The sequence below is a fragment of the Epinephelus fuscoguttatus genome, linkage group LG20 (genome assembly GCF_011397635.1).
Source record: "Epinephelus fuscoguttatus linkage group LG20, E.fuscoguttatus.final_Chr_v1".
In the NCBI taxonomy this organism is placed as follows: Eukaryota; Metazoa; Chordata; class Actinopteri; order Perciformes; family Serranidae; genus Epinephelus; species Epinephelus fuscoguttatus.
Genome location: NC_064771.1, coordinates 18,538,358 through 18,557,297, shown reverse-complemented (window position 1 = coordinate 18,557,297; position 18,940 = coordinate 18,538,358). Strand labels below are relative to the sequence as shown.

General features: G+C 40.3%; 2 protein-coding genes and 1 long non-coding RNA gene across 6 annotated transcripts; 2 read left to right on the top strand and 1 right to left on the bottom strand.

The window, feature by feature from the left end:
• The first annotated feature begins 6 nt into the window (after positions 1-6).
• nif3l1 (NIF3 NGG1 interacting factor 3-like 1 (S. cerevisiae)) lies at positions 7-7,793 on the top strand. Of its 4 annotated transcripts, XM_049562661.1 has the most exons (8): positions 9-2,456; positions 2,545-2,642; positions 2,842-3,458; positions 3,644-3,800; positions 4,930-5,053; positions 5,261-5,399; positions 7,126-7,209; positions 7,339-7,793. In XM_049562661.1, the coding sequence occupies exons 3-8, from the start codon at positions 2,852-2,854 to the stop codon at positions 7,521-7,523; spliced, it is 1,296 nt and encodes a 431-aa protein (XP_049418618.1). In that variant the 5' UTR covers positions 9-2,456; positions 2,545-2,642; positions 2,842-2,851; the 3' UTR covers positions 7,524-7,793. The 4 variants fall into 4 exon arrangements, with proteins under 4 accessions (XP_049418619.1, XP_049418618.1, XP_049418617.1 ...); XM_049562662.1 differs by lacking the exon at positions 2,545-2,642 and having other exon boundaries at positions 7-2,456; positions 3,094-3,458; XM_049562660.1 differs by lacking the exon at positions 2,545-2,642.
• On the bottom strand, positions 5,277-17,764 carry LOC125880332 (uncharacterized). Its single transcript, XR_007448046.1, has 4 exons — positions 17,660-17,764; positions 11,008-11,059; positions 10,451-10,566; positions 5,277-5,409 (listed from the first exon to the last, which is right to left on the bottom strand). It is a non-coding gene; the product is annotated as an uncharacterized LOC125880332 (long non-coding RNA).
• tbx6 (T-box transcription factor 6) lies at positions 11,859-17,876 on the top strand. The gene is given in 9 exon segments (XM_049562665.1): positions 11,859-11,999; positions 13,322-13,535; positions 13,677-13,944; positions 14,055-14,198; positions 14,346-14,416; positions 14,505-14,563; positions 16,191-16,473; positions 16,570-17,722; positions 17,724-17,876. Coding segments are annotated over 9 exon segments (2,310 nt in total). The 5' UTR covers positions 11,859-11,929; the 3' UTR covers positions 17,772-17,876.
• Positions 17,877-18,940: the final 1,064 nt, after the last annotated feature.

The following is an 18,940-nucleotide window of genomic DNA, read 5'->3' as shown; positions in this document are numbered from 1 at the left end:
CCCAGTTACAGTAAAGAGTTCAGTAAATTGCTTCGGCTTCATCTGATTAAATTCACCCTCTCAATTAGAATAATATTTATTACCAAGTAGCTTTTTACTTATAAGGAATTTGCCTTGTTTTTTGGTTTATAAATAAACACACAGTAACGTAGACTACTAAGAGAAAATAAAAATAAAGGGAAAGTACTGCAACAGTCTAGAAATATAGAACATTTGAAATAAAATGACAAACATAAGTTCTAATTGCAAAATTTAAGTGTTTACCGCACATTTTAGAAATACAGTTATGCATGTTTTCAAATATAATAAAAGTTTTGTTCCAATCATTTTTAGTTCACTCTTTTTTAGAGCATCAATTTTGATTTCTTCAATCTGAGAGCTAAAGTATAAAAATAACTCAAATACATGAATGTGTTCCTGCAAAGCATGATCTAAGAATTATTGTTTGCAGTTACATCCTGACCAGAATCTGCCCTCAGAGTCACTACTTTACATCTGGACATTTCATAAGTAATATAGTAAAAATTGCCACTCAGCTGAGTTAATTGCAAAAAGTGCCAACATGTTAACAGGTCACACATAAAAAAATAAATTAATAGCCTACAATACCCCACTATTCATCAGGAAGTGCAGGAATTTCAATTTTGGTTTTGTATGTCCATCAGTCAGACACCTGCCTTCAGAAACTAGAGTGCAGGTGGGGGTGCTGCACCACACAGGATTACTCAATTAGTTAGGTTCCTTCTTAAAAAGCATGTGACAACTTCTCCAAACATTTGTTATCAATAGTAGTAATCAATTGTTATGACTTATTCTGGACAAATCAATTCCAATCAATTTCAATTTTTCTGTCACATGAAATCATAAAAATTGTCTTCAGTGATGCGGGTGGGCCATCATGAAAAGAGTATGCATGCATAATACCATGTTAGTTTTCTACAGTAGAGACTTGATGATCACTAAAATTAAGTGGGGAGAGGAGTGGATATACCGATATATCTGTTGTTGGTCTGATCAGTTGTTACATATCCACATATTGGACATCAGCAAAAAATCCAATATCATGCATCACTAGGGGAGAATGGGGCACAACCTAACATGGTGTAAATTGTAACATGGACTTTTTATATGGTTACACAGGGTCGATCCTTTCGTCCAAACTGCAAAATTCCACAGAGACTGGACGTGTTTCAGCAGAGTTCAGTAACGAAGAGTGTTTTCAGCCAATTTAAGTAAATTTCTTTGTCATACTTTTCAATTACTAAGCTGTCTATATAAGTCACTGAATCCAACCATACATCATCTAAATAACTGTCTTGTTGCCTAAAACATGGCACCATTTTGAACTATGTGACCAACTAAGCTGCCTACAGCACATTTTCTCTAGTTTTGCACTTCAAACTTATGCTTGCTTTCCTTCTTTAAATGAGATATACTTTGTATATTTAATTTGTCAGGTATCTTATTGACACACAGTTTCACAGTCTTGTCAATATTCATACATTCAATACTCATATTTTGACATGTGGATCTAAGTTACCCAATCCATGTACATCTATCGGTTCTACCACTGAATATGGATGATAGGCTAACAGATGGATGGATACATATCTTTCCCCTGATGTAGATGGAGACCTATAGTATACAGATAGACTTGTATTGAATTAACTGTGTTAAACAGATTCAAGCAGGTGTTACAACTAACCCTCTGACTGTCATAATTAACCCCACCTATGGGGTACGCTGTAACATCACTTCCACCACTTCTCAGTGAGAAGAAATGTAAGTTCTAGAAAAAAAAACAAGAACTTTTGATTTGTAGCAGAGATGTGCATGTTGTAAGAATAAAACAAAAAATAATTAATCTCAAACAGTTTTAACTACACTCAACCCAAACTGAAATATGTAAGGTTGTGGTGCCCCGCTCTCCCCTACTTTACTTTAATATGGACCAAGTGTGTAGTTTCCTTAGTTAACTACATAGAAATTGCAAACAAGTAGGCCTAATTCAACTAGGCTACTTGAATCACTGTGTTAAAATGCAAGTAAAATCAGTTTACATGTAGTTCACTACACCCCAACATTGTAATCCTATGCCTATGAACTGTCCTTCAGTTGGTTGGTAGCATTTAAGTAACTGTAACATTTCTATATTGTTTTTTTGGTTTAACATATTTTTTATCTACCATTAAGGGAAATGTTACTAATTTTTGACTAGTTAAGAGCTATTTAAGTAGTTTTTCCGACATAGATAATGCAGTATAATCACATACTTACCTAATTTATACACAAAAGTTCTCATAATGATATTCGCTGATTTTTAATTGTCCAATCAAAAGCGTTGTTTTAAGGTACGGAAGTCGGAAAGGGACACTATGCAAGTTCTTCTGTCACTTCGGGGGAAATGTGTCCACCAACGGAGCGGTAGTAGTCGCCTGGCGTTACAGTGAGGCAAGGCAAGTGAGCATATAAGAAGTTTACTCATACACATAATAATGTTTTAATAGTGTGTTTTTAAAATGGCGGTGTCGTCTGTATTCGCAGCTAATGTTAGCTAACTAGCTAACTGTGCTGTTAGCCGCATGACTCCCTGCACTGAGAGGCTGTCACAACCTGCAGAGCATCTTAAGTCTATAAATAAGGTTTGGAGTAGCGATACTGAACCGTATTCTTATAACATAACACTAAATATTAGGCTAGTTAGTCATGGTTTATCTCATTAGTCGGGATATTGGGCTAGCATTAGAAAGTTCAGGTTGTTTACATCTGTTGCTAACTACTAGTTCTTAGTTATATTAAGTGCTTTAGGACTTTGTTAATGATTGAATTCTGTTCCCACAGGTATTTACTGATGTGGGCTGGATGTAGAAACCTTTCTTGGACATTATTATCACTCACACATAAAAGACTTTGTACCAGGGGACGACTGACAGGCTCACAGGCTGCTCTCTACCCCTCTGCCTCAACAGTTTCATTCATCCCTCCATCTTCACTTACCCACAGTCACAGCTTTTTTACAAGCCAACAAACCTCAGTCCCCCTCCACTCATCTCTTCACTTCTCCACCCGCTGCCTCTCTCATTCTGCTCACAGTTCAGGCCTGATGGAGCTAAAAGAAGTTCTGCAGGTGCTGGAGCAGCTGGCTCCTCTGTCTCTGGCTGAGTCATGGGACAATGTCGGCCTGCTGGTGGAGCCAAGCAAATCTGGGCCAGTTAAATCCATCCTGCTGACCAACGACCTTACAGATGCTGTCATGGAGGAAGCAGAGGCCATGAGCTGTGACCTCATTATCTCATATCACCCTCCGCTGTTCCGGTCTATCAAGCGTCTGGCTCAGAAGGATTGGAAGCAGCGATTGGCCGTGCGGGCTGTGGAGGCCAGGATAGCCATCTTCTCCCCTCATACGTCATGGGATAGTGTTAAAGGAGGAGTGAATGACTGGCTGGTGGGGGGACTTGGTAAGAGGTCATTCTGAATGGAAAATGCGTTTCACCTACAGTACTTGCATATTTAATGAAGGTATAGGCTGATATGTTGTGACACATTATCCTGACCCCTTGGTCAACTATTCTGACCAAGTGGCCTCCATCTTGTCCTGTGAGCGTCTCTTTTTCCATCTCTGGTGTCTGTGTCTGACTCTCAGGTAGCGGCCAGGTGTCTGTGCTGAGTCAGGCCCTCGGTGGCGCCTCCCACAGTCACAAACTGGAGTTCACAGTGAAGAGCACAGAGGAACTGAACACAGTGATGGAGGAACTGATGGCTTGTGACAGTGAAACAACACCACAGCATTCAGTCAACAGGTCCTGTACATGTTTGCATGTACCAAATATGTTTGTATGAGTTGGCACTTTATATCTGACTTCAGTTTAAGGACTGTTTTGCTGCTTAAACATGTGTTAACCTTTAAAAGGTCCAGTGTGTAGGATTTAGGGGGATACATTAGTAGAAATGGAATATAATAAAACAAGTGTTTTCTTTAGTGTATAATCACCTTAACATAAGAATTGTTGTGTTTTCATTACCTTAAAATGAGCCGTTTATAGCTACATAGGGAGCAGGTCCTCAACCATGGAGTCAGATATGTTGCACTGCCATGTTCCTGCAGTAGCCTAGAGCAGACAAACCAAACACTGGCTCTAGATAAGGCCATTTGCAAATTTGTGTGCCCACTGTAGTTGGCACACATTAGCAGGTGCTGGGCCAGGGGCCTGTCTGCGATGTACCAAACCGCATAGGAGAAACACTGATTAGTAACGTTAAACTGCTTTATTTAGTGTTTTATTTAGGAATTCAAACTGGGAGAAGTTTCAGCTGGTTGCAGTCTGTGATCCTCACTGCAAGATGCCACTAAATCCCCCTAAATCACAAGTTCTGTATATACAGACAATTTCCAAAACATTCAATAAGTTTCACATCAGTTTCCTTTCATTTAAGCAACCTTCACTGTACCTTAATTTCAGTGCAGTGTGAGATCAACTAAAACTTATGCAATCCCACATTTTTTTTCCTCAACGAAACTGTAGTGTTGTGAAAACTGTCCAAGATATCTGTCAGTTTTAAATGAAACACTGCTACTCTCTATTCTTGGTTCCTTATTCTAGGTTTGATTTTTGAGCGTGTGAGTACAATGCATTTCTGGAGTTGACTTTCACACCCTGGATATCAAAGCTTTTAGCAAGAGCCTCATCAACACAAGCTGGTTGTGTAATGTTGACAATGGCTAAATATCATGCACTCTGACTGATTACCTACTTTCGGCAAGTGGTGACTTTCACAAAATATTGAAAACAGCAGAAATTAATCAGTTATGTTAACTGGATCATGGTTGGTAGTGTTGTAAGACACACAGAATTTGTAGGTAATAGGTTTAAACATGGAAAAGATCCTGTACACTGGTGAGTAATAGTTTATTTTTGTTTACCTCAACAGATCAGACAGCAGTGGGATCCATGTCAGTGTAACCTGCAGTGACTCAGCGCTGACCCCCAGTGTCCAGACTTTGTTACGACACAATGCTCCCAGCCTGTCCCTCAGCATCATGAAGTTGGAAAAGGTACAGAACACACTCACAGAACCAAAGAACATCAAGAAATTGAATTTAGGATAAAAAGGAAGCTCTATACTTTTTAAAAAACACTCCTTACATTTCACAAACAAGTTGTGGATAGTTATAATGCGATATAACCTACCGATATCCTGTTGTATGTATTGCAGTTCCTTTTTTTTTTAATACTAACTGTCCATCTTGCACTTCCTGCAGCCTCCTCTCCCAGGCCATGGCCAAGGGCGACTTAGTGTTTTGGATGAGCCGGTAACCATGGCAACAGCCATCCAGAAAATGAAGACCCACTTGGGTTTGAGTCACCTCCGTTTGGCTCTGGGATGGGGGCAGACACTTGGTAATGAACCCTGACACAAACAGGAAGTTATTGTGCCGGTGTTAGAAGTTAAATAAACATGTAAACAATGCAAAGAATGACAAACTCTTAGCGCTTAGGAAGTTGAGGAAGAAAAGGGGATTAAAGGGGAAATACACTCATTTTCAAAATTCATATATGTTACTTCTAAGGTCGAAGACAGTCCAAAAATATTAGTAATCATGAACAACTCTCTCTCAAATCCAAAAGCTAGAGGGCTGAAACTTGGGATGTTGAGAAGTATCAAGTCTGGAGCTGCTCCACAGACAGTGAATTGGGTGAGACTCCTCAGACCACTTCTGGCATAAACTTTGCCCATTCCAAGTATAGACACAGATACAAATAATAGTGTAGTCCCTCATCCAGACTTTGTACCCTATGGCATCACACGTTTGAGACTTAATTCTCTGGTTTCTGGCTCTTAGAGAGAGTAGCTCATGTTCACAAAGACTGATTGAACTCTCCTCAACCATGGGAATAATATATTGGAATTCTAAATTGAGGTGGTGTTCCCTTTGAAGTTACACTAGTTTAGCGAGCCTTCATACAAACATAAGCGCTGTAATACATACTGTGACAATATTTGTTCACCAAAAGAGTAAATACACAGCTTAAGTATTACAAATGACATAAATATAGACCATATTTCAAGCAAATGTTACCCAAATAAGAAAGTCATAAAGGCCACGACTAGAAACCTAAAACCTCGAAGAGTCTTCAGCCTGAAAAGGTAAATTAATAACAAGTATGGCCAGAGATGTCAACCTGGATTTAGCCTCTTTGGGGGATAATATCTCACACATATTGAGAACCACCTCCAAAACACTAGTCAGCGTTGGGGTTTCTGTGAAGTGCTGTAAAGTTTAGTTGATTCAAAACACGCATTAAACATGGCTTAATAGAGACCATTTCAAACACAAGTACACAATCAGCTTCACTATAACTCGCAGCATTCACAGACAAACACTTGTCTTTATCTGGACACATTTTCCCCACAAATACAAAATGCTAATGTTTTTATCACAAGCCTATGGCATTTTACATTGTATAAATTAGCCTAGCTGCTAGTGGACTTTTCCTCTACTCATATAAAGTCAAGGACAACAGCAACATTTAACAAAGGAAACAATACAAAATTTGGCTCCATTACAACTCACAAGGTTCACCGACAAAACAACTGTCTTATACTAAATACGTTTACAAACAAATGAAACATGCTAACATTATTAGCACAAGCCTAAGGCATTTTACATTGTATAAATTAGCTTAGCGACGAACGGAGATTTCCTCTGCTCATATGAAGCCAGGATAAATCACACACAAGACTTAAAATGCTATTTTTTGGAGGCTTTACTGTCTTCACAATTTATTGCTTATCCTTATCTTATCTGTGAAATTAACTCAAATAAAACCTTCGTTTGTTTAAGCTAACAAAAATAGACAGGAGGTCTGGGTCGCTGCGATGTGTAGTTACATTTCTGGGGAGGTGCAGGTCAGGCTACTGTCCCTATGTCGATGTGGTATAAATTCCCCATGACTCTGCCTTTAGAGGTGATGAATACACCTAATAAATCTAATTTAAACAGCTGTGGATGCCTCTTCAGTGAAGCCGGACAGCTTCTTTTATATCAGACTTTGATATTTGTGTTAAAATGTTCCTGGGATGTAAATATCATTAAGTGTGTAATAAGTTATTCTTGTCTTTTAGAGTCCTCTGTGCATACTGTGGCTGTGTGTGCTGGGTCTGGGGCCTCTGTGCTGAACGGAGTCAAGGCAGACCTCTACGTGACAGGTAGACATTTTGACTAATTTAGTTTCCATTCAAATAAGTTGTATATACCTAATATTATTAGTTTGATTGTCAGTATATTTGCTTGATATTATTATGCCTGCTGATATAATTATTATAACCACTGTTTAGGTGAGATGTCCCACCATGAAGTGCTGGACGCCGTGGCGAGAGGAACTAATGTCATCCTCAGTGACCATAGCAACAGTGAGCGAGGTTTTCTGGCTGTGTTCAGGGAGAGGCTGGCTGTGCGCCTCCCTGACACTGTCACAGTGGTGGTGTCAAAGGCTGACAGAGACCCTCTGGAGGTGGTCTGACCGACATGGAGCTACAGCTGCACTCATTAGTCTGTTATGTTTGGATACAATTAATCAAAAGCACCTTCTGCTTTTCTAACAGTGCAATTCAGAGGAATGTGTGTGATATGATTGCAGGCTCTTTATGTAAAACTGTGACCTATAAAGAGAATTTCAATGTATCTGTGCCACATGCAATAATCAAAAGTGCTTCCTTGGTACATGTTGTGCTAGTTATCATGTATTTCTGGCAGGGTCGTAATAAAAATGGGTTCTGGTTGATCACAAAAATGGACTGTGGGCGTGTTGGATGAGACTAAATATCCTCGGCCCACAAATGCACAGTGAAAGCCGAAGATAAAGCATGTAATCTGTAATCTGAATGCATGCTTTTGCATGCACAGGATTTATTTACGGAAAACACAACGTGTGTTTCAATCCCAATAAGCTGTGACATCAAGTGTGACCTTTGCCGGTGTGGAGAGGAGGGGGAAATTTTACATTGTGCACACGGGAACAAAAACAAAACGGTAATCCTCATCAGATTAAAAATCTTGTTCCATTGTAAACATGCTCGAGGAAATCGGACAAGTTCCTGTCATGCAGGAAGTGTTCAAACAGCAGGAGCATCTGCACCAATCTGAGCCGACAATGAAAATTCAAAGACCTCCTGTGGTATCTTTTGCTCTGTATCTTGACCTTTAAGCTTCAGTGAGCAAACATAGGTGGATATCAAACCACTTAGCACATACATGTCAGGGAGCAGGCCTATGGTAATACGTTATGCTCTGTAAACAGCACACACAACCTGCCCCCGCTCAGGGAGTGGTTAAAAAAAACACAAGACAAGTAACAATCCTCATCATGGGCTGTTACAGAGTCTGGTGGCTGACACACCTGTTAGTTCGTAAAAACATTATAAGACACCACACACACACCTCGCTGCCTTGTCAAGGCAATGACCTTTCTCTCAGTGTGGCGTTCACACCTCTACTTCCCCTCAGTCCTCACTAGCTGTTATCCCCTCCAACACACACATGCAGACCCAAATGGAGAAGGAAAACAACAACTACAACAACATTTATCCATCACTCCTGTGAAGTGAATCCAGCTGCCACACTTTGTGTTACATTGGCAGGTAAATTTGGGCCTTAAAGCATTTTCCAGGTATTGACTGTGTGCACATGAAACCTCTTACACAGCCACACTGTGATCATTTTACTTGTAAACGCTCTACTCATGATGTAACACTAATCCTCTGCGGTCTGTTGTCGAGTCTTCCCAAAAAAACAGCAGATTACTGTTGCCAGTTCTTGCATGTTAAAGTCTCTTACGAAGATTTGTCGTGATCATTGTTACTTCAAGGACTTCAAGTTTTTTTGCAGATTACAGTACTATTTTTAACTGAAGACATTTCAGACCCTTCTGCAACAGGTTTACATATATTTATAGAGCACCCTTCACACAAACATGCAGCCCAAAATGCTTCACATGGTAAAATTGAAACAACACAGACAAAAAATAAATGAATACAAAGGAAAAATAAAAATAAATAAAAATTTGCCAGACTAAATATTACAACAAAAACATTAAAAATGATTAAAATAATGTCAATAGAATAAAAGAAAAAAAAAAACAGTGATACAAATTGCGTAAAAGTCAATGACTAAAATTTAAAATCAGAGGTTATAACATTACTTTAAATTAAAAGCAAGACTAAAAAGATAAGTCTTTGATTTCCTTATAAAGATACTGAGAAATTTTGCCACACTAATATCCAGAGACAGAACGGTCCACAAACTGTATAATCTTGTATTCCACCTCACGTTTTGCTCTCATTAGACACTTACACCTACTGGTGAAACGTACAGTTTGGGTACTTCATCTAAGATAATTTATTATTCTGCTCCCCTACATTTCAGGGGCAAATAATGTACTTTTTTATGCTTTATATACAAAAACCCCAGCACTTTTATGATGTATTGCTGTAGGTTAAACTACCAAAAAGTGTATCAAGTCATTAAAATGAACTCCCTCTGGACCACCTGCAGCATAAAAAATCTCTTGAAATGTTACTGCATGAGTGATAATAATCCATTAAAATGATGAATATTAATACAAAACCAACAGGAGCAGTAGTGGAAGAAGTTTTCAGATGATTTACTTGAGTAAAAGTACGAATACCACACTGTAAAAATACTCTCACTAGTAAAAGTCCTGCATTGAAAATGTTAGTTAAATTTAATCAGGATTTTTTTTTAGGAAAGTGTTAAAAGTAAGAATAATGAATGCAGAATAATCCAAATTAAGTTAGGAAAAAGCAGAAAATCTTCATGTTTGAGCACCTGGAACCATGAAATGTGTCCGAAAAATCACTAAAACAATTATCAAAATAATTCCAGTGAATCTTATGTCAATTGCCTGTTTGTTTCAGCTGCACTTGTATATTTTCATATGGTCTGTGTACAAAGTTTTTAATGTGTAAAGTCACAAAAGGTACCAAATAATTGTAGTTGAATAAAAAGCATTATATTTTCATCTGAAGAGTGGTGGAGTAAGGGCAGAAAGTGGCATGGGATTAAAATACTCAAGAAAAGTACAAGTACCTCAGATTTGTGCTTCAGCACAGTACTAGAGTAAATGTACTTAGTTACTCTCCACCCCTGGAGTCTCTGCTGCACAATGACTTATTTTTACTTGAAGAACATTTTGCTTGTAATTCTTCTGTACTTTTGCTGAACATTTTTGGCTTGCAAGGATCTGAATATCTTCACAACCCGCTAAGTGACAGTCTGGTACCTCTATCAGAGGTTTGTCTGATCCAGTCTGCTCACCGAACTTCCCTCATCACAGCAGAATTTACATTTAAATCCATTCATTCATCAGCTCTAATGTTAAATATGACAGTGAATCCTTTCCCAGAATCAGCTGTTAAACTGAGCTCATACCTGAATTCAAACTTGTCACTGAAACTTCTAGACAGTCGTGTTTGCGTTGCGGCCAAATTGCAGCCGCTGGCCAAACTGTGTTCCTCTTCCACCTTCACTCAAGGCCCGACTCCCTGCTGAGAGGAAGAAACATGTCATCAAGTCATCAAACAGCCACAGGGGGTCCTGCCACTAAACCACTACATTCATATGTTTGTATAAGAGGCTTCTGAAACCTGAGGAGCATTTCCTAAAATTAGAACAGAAGATCTGGTAAGTAATACTACACACATAACTGTACCAATGACTAAATACTTAACTACTGGCTAGAATTAAAGATACAAGTATTTACAATGGATTTATTTCTGCTTGTTAATAATTATGTTCAATTTTTGCACTCTTAGGTTGTTTTAATCATTTTTTTTATGTATTGGTATCTTCATGAGCCATTTTTGGCCTCTAACCTCTCTTGCACAATATTAACATTTTTGATTTCTTTTTTTTTTGTCTTTTCTTTACACATTTATGTTCACATAAATAAACTAAGCTGAACTAAATTAAGTTTTTTCCTGACTTACAGTGGTGGATGTAGTGGTATTTAGACATCATCTTGTAAAGACAGTCAAAGACCTGTAAAAGTACATAAATATTAGCAAGAAAATGCACTTAAAGTATCAAAAGTAAAGGCCATAGCACATTTATAGAAAATATACACTGACTGGATCAAAATAAAATGTGACATCATTATCAGTGTCCCTTCTTGACCTCTATCATCTTGTTTGCAGTTGTCTATTATTTTTAATATGCCATACATTCAATATAGATGTGCAATCCATCATAGTTTCTAAGCTGATTTTATGTTTTATCTGCAAAGCATCTTGTGCACAGTATCAGTACGCAGCTGTAAAATATTTGTAGTGAGGCAAAAAGCACAATACTTTCCGCTTTGAAAAGAATTATAAAGCACCACAATATGATAATACTGAAGTGAAGTACAAATAACTCAAAACATGACTTTATTACAAGCGCTTGTTCTACCTCTACTGTCATTAAATAATATAAACTATGTTAATTTTCCTACCAGACACTAAAGTAAACCCTAGCTGTTCCCAATCACCTCTCTCTAAATGACCAGTGTTGTTTATGTTTGTGGAGCAGGGACAGAAGGGAAGATGAGGGTGTAGTGTGGACAGACAGAGGCAAATGTAAGAAAAGGAGCCATTTGGCCTTAAGTGTGAAACTCCACACACCTATTTAACAGAGCAAGTCTCCGCTGTGGGCATTTCAGCCAAAGGACAGCAGAGAGAAAGGAACAGAAACACAGGCAAGAAGGAACAGGAGATTTCAACAAGAGGTCTCCAGAGCAACAGAGGACTGATATCACGAAGTTGGAGAACCTGTACGAGGAGACAGGGAAGGAGACGACAAGAACTGAAGACTGAGATGTTTCTTTGCAGCAGCTGAAGAGGACGAGTGAAGGGACAAACAGAGACCGAGAAGATGCTGAGCGTAGAGATGTACCCCAGTTTGACTCTGGGACCTCAAAGGATTGGAGACTGCTTTTACAGAGGTGAGAGAGGAGTGTGTGTGTGTGTGTGTGTGTGTGTGTGTGTGTGTGTGTGTGTGTGTGTGTGTGTGTGTGTGAGAGAGAGAGAGAAAGACATCTATGAAAGAACTGTATGCTTTTAGAATCTTAAGTCTTTATCCAAGATTTATTAGTGTACTTTTGAAACACTTTATCAGTCCAACTTTGCTCTTCATCAGTTACAGAAGCATTGAGCTAACTCAGGTGTGTGTCATTCAATGAACAGGCATTTTTATGAGTGTGGCTGGAACCAAAGACTTGGTGCATATCTCTTTTTTTAAGCAACCTGCCATGAGAATAATTTACAGAAATGTACTGCATTCACTTGAGAAAAAGAAATTCTACTCTTTCTTATCTAAATTAACAAGATTATTATCTCAGAATTATAATTTTTTTCATAGATCCAAAATTCAGCTTTTTTTTCTTTAAATTAATGAAAAAATGATGGAAAAAAATCTGCTCTATTTTTCAGAATCAAAAACAAAGCAATTATGAGGACAAAATTCATGAACTAAAATCCGCTGTTTTTAGAATTTAGGAGATTAATATTGCAGAATTATTAGAAAAAAATCTGCCAATTTTTCTAAATTAAAATGGATGTCAAGATATCATGGATAAAAAGGATATTCTGCTCATTTCTCTAAATTATCGAGGAAATTATCTAACTAATTATTAGATAAAAATTAATGGAAAAAGAACTTTCTCTATTTTTCTAAATTAAAGACTTTTTTCCCCTCAAAATTATGAGGACAAAATTCATTGAAAAAAATCTGCTGTTTTCAAAAATTTGCAAATTATCATCTCAGAATTTTCTCAGAACATCACAGAAAAAAATTAAATGGAAACAAAATTCTGCTTGTTTTTCTGAATTTAAATTATTATCTTGGGATTATAAGAAAGATTTAATGGAAAAATAAATTCTGCTTTTGTTCTTCTAAATTAATGAAAAGCAAGAATTTACAAAATGACTTTGTCAATAATTCAGAAAAACAAACTTTTTTTCCTCCATGAAAACTTTTCTCATAATTCTAAAAAAAAGTAATCTCATTAATTCAGTCAAAGGAGCAGAATTTTGTTTCTATGAAAACAACAAGTGAATACATTGCGCTTCCACAGAAACTGGTTTTGGATGTTTATTTAGTTAGTTTATTAGCAGCCAAATATATTTTCAAAAGTGATATGAGCACTGATTGGTCCACTGGTTTGCACAACTGATAAGACTCACAGGTACACAACCTACATTTGCACCTGTGTACGTTTATTTCAACCATTCATATAAAAGATTTTGTATATGTGTGCTCCCACAGACCGGCAGGCTCCAGCCCACATGCCGCTGTTCCCTCCCACCTGTGACGTGGCGGCCAAAGCCCTGCCCCCGAGGCTGCTGGCCCCTCCGCCGGTCCCCAGTGACCCTGCCACCAAAACCTCAAAAGATGAGGTGAAGATGGAGCTGGAGAACGCGTCTTTATGGAAACAGTTCAGCTCAGTGGGTACAGAGATGATCATCACAAAGAAGGGCAGGTGAGAGAACACAGAGCGCTGACCTTTGACCCCACTCTTATCTCTTATAAGCACCATTCAGTTCATCTCCACAGCTTCTTAAATACATCCTGTTTCTCACATCTTTACTGATGTTTGTCCCAATGTCTTTCCTTCTCTTAGACGAATGTTCCCCGGACTGAAGCTAAAGCTCTCAGGCTTGAACCCATCTCTCCGTTACATCCTCCTCCTGGACATCATCCCCGTGGACAACTCCCGCTATCGCTTCCAAGGTGGTGGCTGGCAGGCTGTGGGAAGTGCAGAGGCGAGGCTACCGGACCGGGTTTTCATCCACCCAGACTCACCTGCCACAGGTTCTCACTGGCAGAGCCGCATTATCTCATTTCACTATGCCAAGCTCACCAACAACACACTTGACTCACAGGGACATGTGAGTACTGCGGACTGACCGACCCAGATCAAACACAGCACACGGACCCTCACTGGTAGATTCTGTCTTTATGGTGCATCTTGGATCAGTCTCTTTTCCTTTACTTCCAGATCATCCTGCACTCGCTGCATCGCTACCAGCCCAGAGTTCATGTGATCGAAGCCAGAGACGTGCTGCGGTGGGGCGGAGGGCAACACTCCTTCATTTTCCCTGAGACACAGTTTATCACAGTCACCGCCTACCAGAACAGCAAGGTACCATGATACAATATCTGAAGCAGCAGAGTCACATACTCCTCTGAGCAACAGTAGAATGTATGCACAATTTAAACAACTGAGAGCCAGGAACACAAGTAGATGAAACTGTACACCAACTGTAACACTGTTTTTTGTTGTTTTCAGACCACAGAGCTGAAGATCAACTCCAACCCCTTCGCCAAAGGTTTCAGAGAGGACGGCATGAACAGCAAAAAGTAACTCAAAATAAATGCCAACACAGACACACTTCACACTGTTGCATACATATTGTGGAGGATCTAAACTCCTTTTTTCTCCCTGCAGACAAAGAGATGCAAGACAGAAGCGCAAAATATCTGACTTGACAGAAACCTTGGATATTGGTAAGTGGGATAACCAGACAGATAACCAGGACTCTTTAAATCATTCATTTTTTACATTATTTAGTTATCAGATGGGGTGCAGTGGGTGGCTGGGGGGCTCCAGTGTCAAATGTTTTGTCACATAACTAAGTAAATGTTCTTCTGTTGGCCTAATATTTAATTCCGAATATTGGAGACTGTATTTACTTGGCATTGTTGGGGATCCCTGATTTGTAATTAGAGCAGCCCAGATTATTATGGCATGTATTCAAATGTGGCAGATTTGTCAGCTCGACATTAAATCTGTGAACTCCAGAGTAGTAAATAGTAATGCCGTTTTAGCCAAATCCCTACCCTTCTCTTACACATTTCGCCAGTTCTTAGATCCTTGCATTGGTTTCCAGTCAAATATAGATCGACATCAAGGCCCTACTTATTGGTCTGGTCTGGGCCCAAAATATATGGCAGTTAAGTCTGTTGAGTACAAGATATGTAGGTCTCTCTGATCTGCAGGGACTGGTCAGTTAGTGGTGCCCAGAGTTTAATACGAATGTGGTGAAACTGCTTTTAGTCTTTATGGTGCCCACTGCTGGAATCCCCGCCCCAAAGAACTAAAATATGCCCGAACTGTACTCATTTTTTAATATGTTTTTTGGGGCTTTTTGCCTTTATTTGATAGGACAGATGTGGCATATAAGGGGGAGAGATGAGGGGGGTGACATGCGGCAAGGGGTCGAGGGTTGGAATCAAGGCCGCGGCCACTGCGGCAAGGATGCAGCCTTTGAGATGAGCTAGATAACATATATATATATATATATGTCCACATCATATATTATATACAGTACTAATCAAAAGTTTGGACACACTTTGCCATTTACTTGAATGAAAAAGTGTGGTACCGTATTTTTTTTCCTTATCTTTTTCCTATAAAGCACTTTGATATACCTTTGTGTAAGATAAGGTGCTAAATTTATATAAATAAACTTGACTTACCCATGTCATGTAACTTGAGGGTCTAGTCAAGAGTGTAATATTTAGTGCCATCTAGTGGTGAAGTTGCAGATTGCAACCAGCTGAAACTTTTCCCATGTGCCAAACATGTAGGAGAACGATGGGGGCCGAGGCGAAACGCAAAACACAAATGGCTCTATCTAAAGCCAGTGGACTCTACTTACGAGGTCCCGCTCTGTGTGTAGATATAATAGCTCATTCTAAGGTAATGAAAACACAACAATTCTCAGTTTCAGGTGATTATAAACTAAAGATAACATATTTATGAATATTATATTTCATTTCTACCAATATATCCCCCTAAATCCTACACACTGGACATTAAAAATAGTAACGGCTGGTGATTTTTGCCTCTTTTGAAGTGACAGGATTGAAAATTAGTCCTACTCAACATTTGTTGTGTTGTGGTTTCAGAATGAAGACAAACAGTTGAAAAAAGATTAGGTCCAAAATAGGATGGAGGCTCTATACAATGATTTTTTTCCTTGGCAACTAATTTGTTCCCTGAGAGAACAAATTCCCCGAGACCCCTCTAGGCTTGGACTGAGCCTTGGATGCTTGGTCAAAACTCTTGCTTCCTACATTGTCTTGAATTGCCTTATCCTAAAACACCACTTTGTCTATTTGTCTCTCTCAGTGAACTGTGATCCGTGCGACTCTGCTGAGCTTCTGCCACAGGCCGTAACCACCAGCTCAGCAGACCTGCAGGCCCTCGCTCTGCCCCCTCTGCCCACACTGCCTGACCCCTCCTGTGCATTCAGACCAGAGGAGGCCTCTTATCAGGACACACTGGTCTCGGAGCAGCCGCTAGATCTTGGCCAAGCATTCATGGCATCGCAGATGTCTGATATCAACATCTCCATGGCCGATGGGATGCAGGGCACACCAGGGAGTGAGGTGGCAAATCGTATGATTGAACGGTAGGCATGCAGAGAGAGAGGAATTCCTAAATTCCTAAATTCAACGTATCGTTTCAGCACTAATGTATGTAACTTTTTTCTGTTTCTCCTCCACAGATCAGACACTATGGGTGAACCAGCATACACCTCCACCTTCCCTGATGTTCAGACCAACTCATCCTCTTTCCCCTCAGCCCCTCTTCCTCAGTCGTCCCCCTTCTCCTCCCTCCCCATCCCCGACTCTTCAGATACATCTGATCCCCAGCCTATTGACTATCCCTCCATCCTCTCCTCCTCCCCCACGCTCCCCTCCTCTTCCACCACTACTCCCTCTCTGCAGCAGACCTCCTTCACCTTCCCCACTCCGCCTCCCTCTAACTCCTCTTCACCACAGTCACTCCTGTCCTCCTCCTCCCCCTCTGCCAACACCTACCACGCCATCCCAGAGACAATCAGCCCCCAAACACCTACAGACGCCTCTTTTCCCGCCCCATCTGCGTGTGAGTCGGGTCTTCAGGACCAAATGTCAGTTCATACTCTGCTCACCCAACCTAGTCAGCCGCTGCAGGGTGAAGCTATCACCAGTGAAAATAATTCACCCAGCGATCAGAGCTCAGCAGCATTTATCTATCCAAATATCCCTCCTGCAAATCCTGATCCAGTTCCAGTTATTGCTCAGCCTCTCCCCAACCACAACTACCCGCCAGCTCCCAGTCTGCCGTGCTCCCTCCCTAATCATGGTGGCCCCACATCCTTTGCCTTCCCCTCCGTCCATCCTCACATGCAAAACCTGTCATTTTCAAATATGGCTCCCACCTCTGCCCTTCACCTCCCAAATCTGAGCCACCAAGCCCAACCTCCCTCCCTTGCTGCTGCTGCTGGCTTCCCTCCTTCCTCCTTCACTCATCCGTCATCCTCCCTTGCTCACCCTCCTTTCCAGCCCTCCTCTTGCTTGGCAGTGTCCTCCTCTTTCCAGCAGTCTGTCACCTCTGCACCACCAGCAGCACATCCTCAAAACTTGCCCAATCCCTCCACCTCCTCATACCCTGAAATTGGAGGCATTCCACAGTTTAATCCTGCTGCCCCCTATCGCCCAGATATGGTACTGCACCACCCATCTCTTCTCCCTCAGCTGGATCCATCGCTCCCCTCCAGTCTTCCCTCCTCCACTCCTCCCCCAGCCCTCTACCCCGCCTTTCCATCTTACCCTCTCCGGCTGTGTCAGGACCCTCACTCGTCTCTCTCCATCCCGTTCAGGCATCTGTATAGACAACACCAGCATGGCCATGCCCACCCCCAGGGGTCCTATCTGGATATGAGCACGAGAGCTGTGTTTTAGTAACGTTAATGGTGACAAAATGTTTTGGCTTGATAGCGCTTTTAGGGGTTTTAGCAATGTGTAGCATTAGTCTGAGTAGCCAAATGTACTGTCAGTGTGTGTGTGTGTTTGTTTTCTCAAGAATCCAGCTGCTAAACAGATTAAATGAAATTGATCCAAATTTGTAAATAATTGAAGATTTGCTTTTCAAATATCCATTCCAGTGTGAAAAATTAAAAAAAAGTCTGACGCTCCATGCTGTTGTGATTCAATTATTTTCAACTGAAACATTAGACATGTTAAAGATAAAAACTGTGTTTTGCTTTTGCTAACATGTAGATCTTTGGATTGTTGGATCCAGCAAGCACCGACCTTCACTCTAAGATTATAAGATTACTAGTCCATACCCACTGATAGGTTTGTCACGTTCTACCCTATGCCAATTGTCAATGCCCGCGCAGTTTCACATAGATTGATCACGTCAGTGAGTAGAAAAACGTGGGACAGACAGAATGACACACTGACAGTTTCCGTGATCATGTACAGCATATCATGACTTTGTCATACCAAAAATTAGAAAAAACCCAGAAACATTCGGCCACGGGGGAGCCACAGCGATCGGTCGCATTTTAGCCATTTTTAAGCATTCTTCTGTTGTTTTAGCGCCACCCAGTTGCCAATTAGAGTTAAATTTCTCCAGTCACCTTGAGGCGTCCTGTTCTACATATCTACCAAGTTCAGTAAAAATCGATATGGCGGTTAGGCCTAGATAAGAAATGAGCTCTCTAGCGCCCCCATTTTGTTTGATGGGGTCAATAATGGAGGGGTCCCCTCAGATTATGTGTGGTCATATGCCTACAAAGTTGTGTGGTGATCGGTGAAACCCTTGAGATGTTATACACCTTTATGTGATGAGCCACGCCCTCCGCAATATTCATTGCCTTATAGAAGCTCAGTTTTAGTAAGTTTTCCAAATTTTGCCAAGAGGGAACTTTAGATATTGGTCCCTAGATTATGTTCACAGAGTTTCATGCAGATCTGTCAAACATCCTAGGAAGAGATCGATTTTAAGTGTTTTTCAAAAAATTCAAAATGGCGGAAAATCTATAGAACCAGAAGTTATGGGTTCTTGAGGCAAATTTGTTCCTCATGAGGAGAGGCATGTCTGAG

Coding starts and splice junctions, on each gene's coding strand:
- nif3l1 (XM_049562660.1), top strand. CDS start 2,852: ATGTGGGCTGGATGTAGAAACCTTTCTTGGACATTATTATCACTCACA. Junction 5,054..5,260: donor GCATCATGAAGTTGGAAAAG/GTACAGAACACA, acceptor CACTTCCTGCAG/CCTCCTCTCCCAGGCCATGG. Junction 7,210..7,338: donor GGCAGACCTCTACGTGACAG/GTAGACATTTTG, acceptor ACCACTGTTTAG/GTGAGATGTCCCACCATGAA.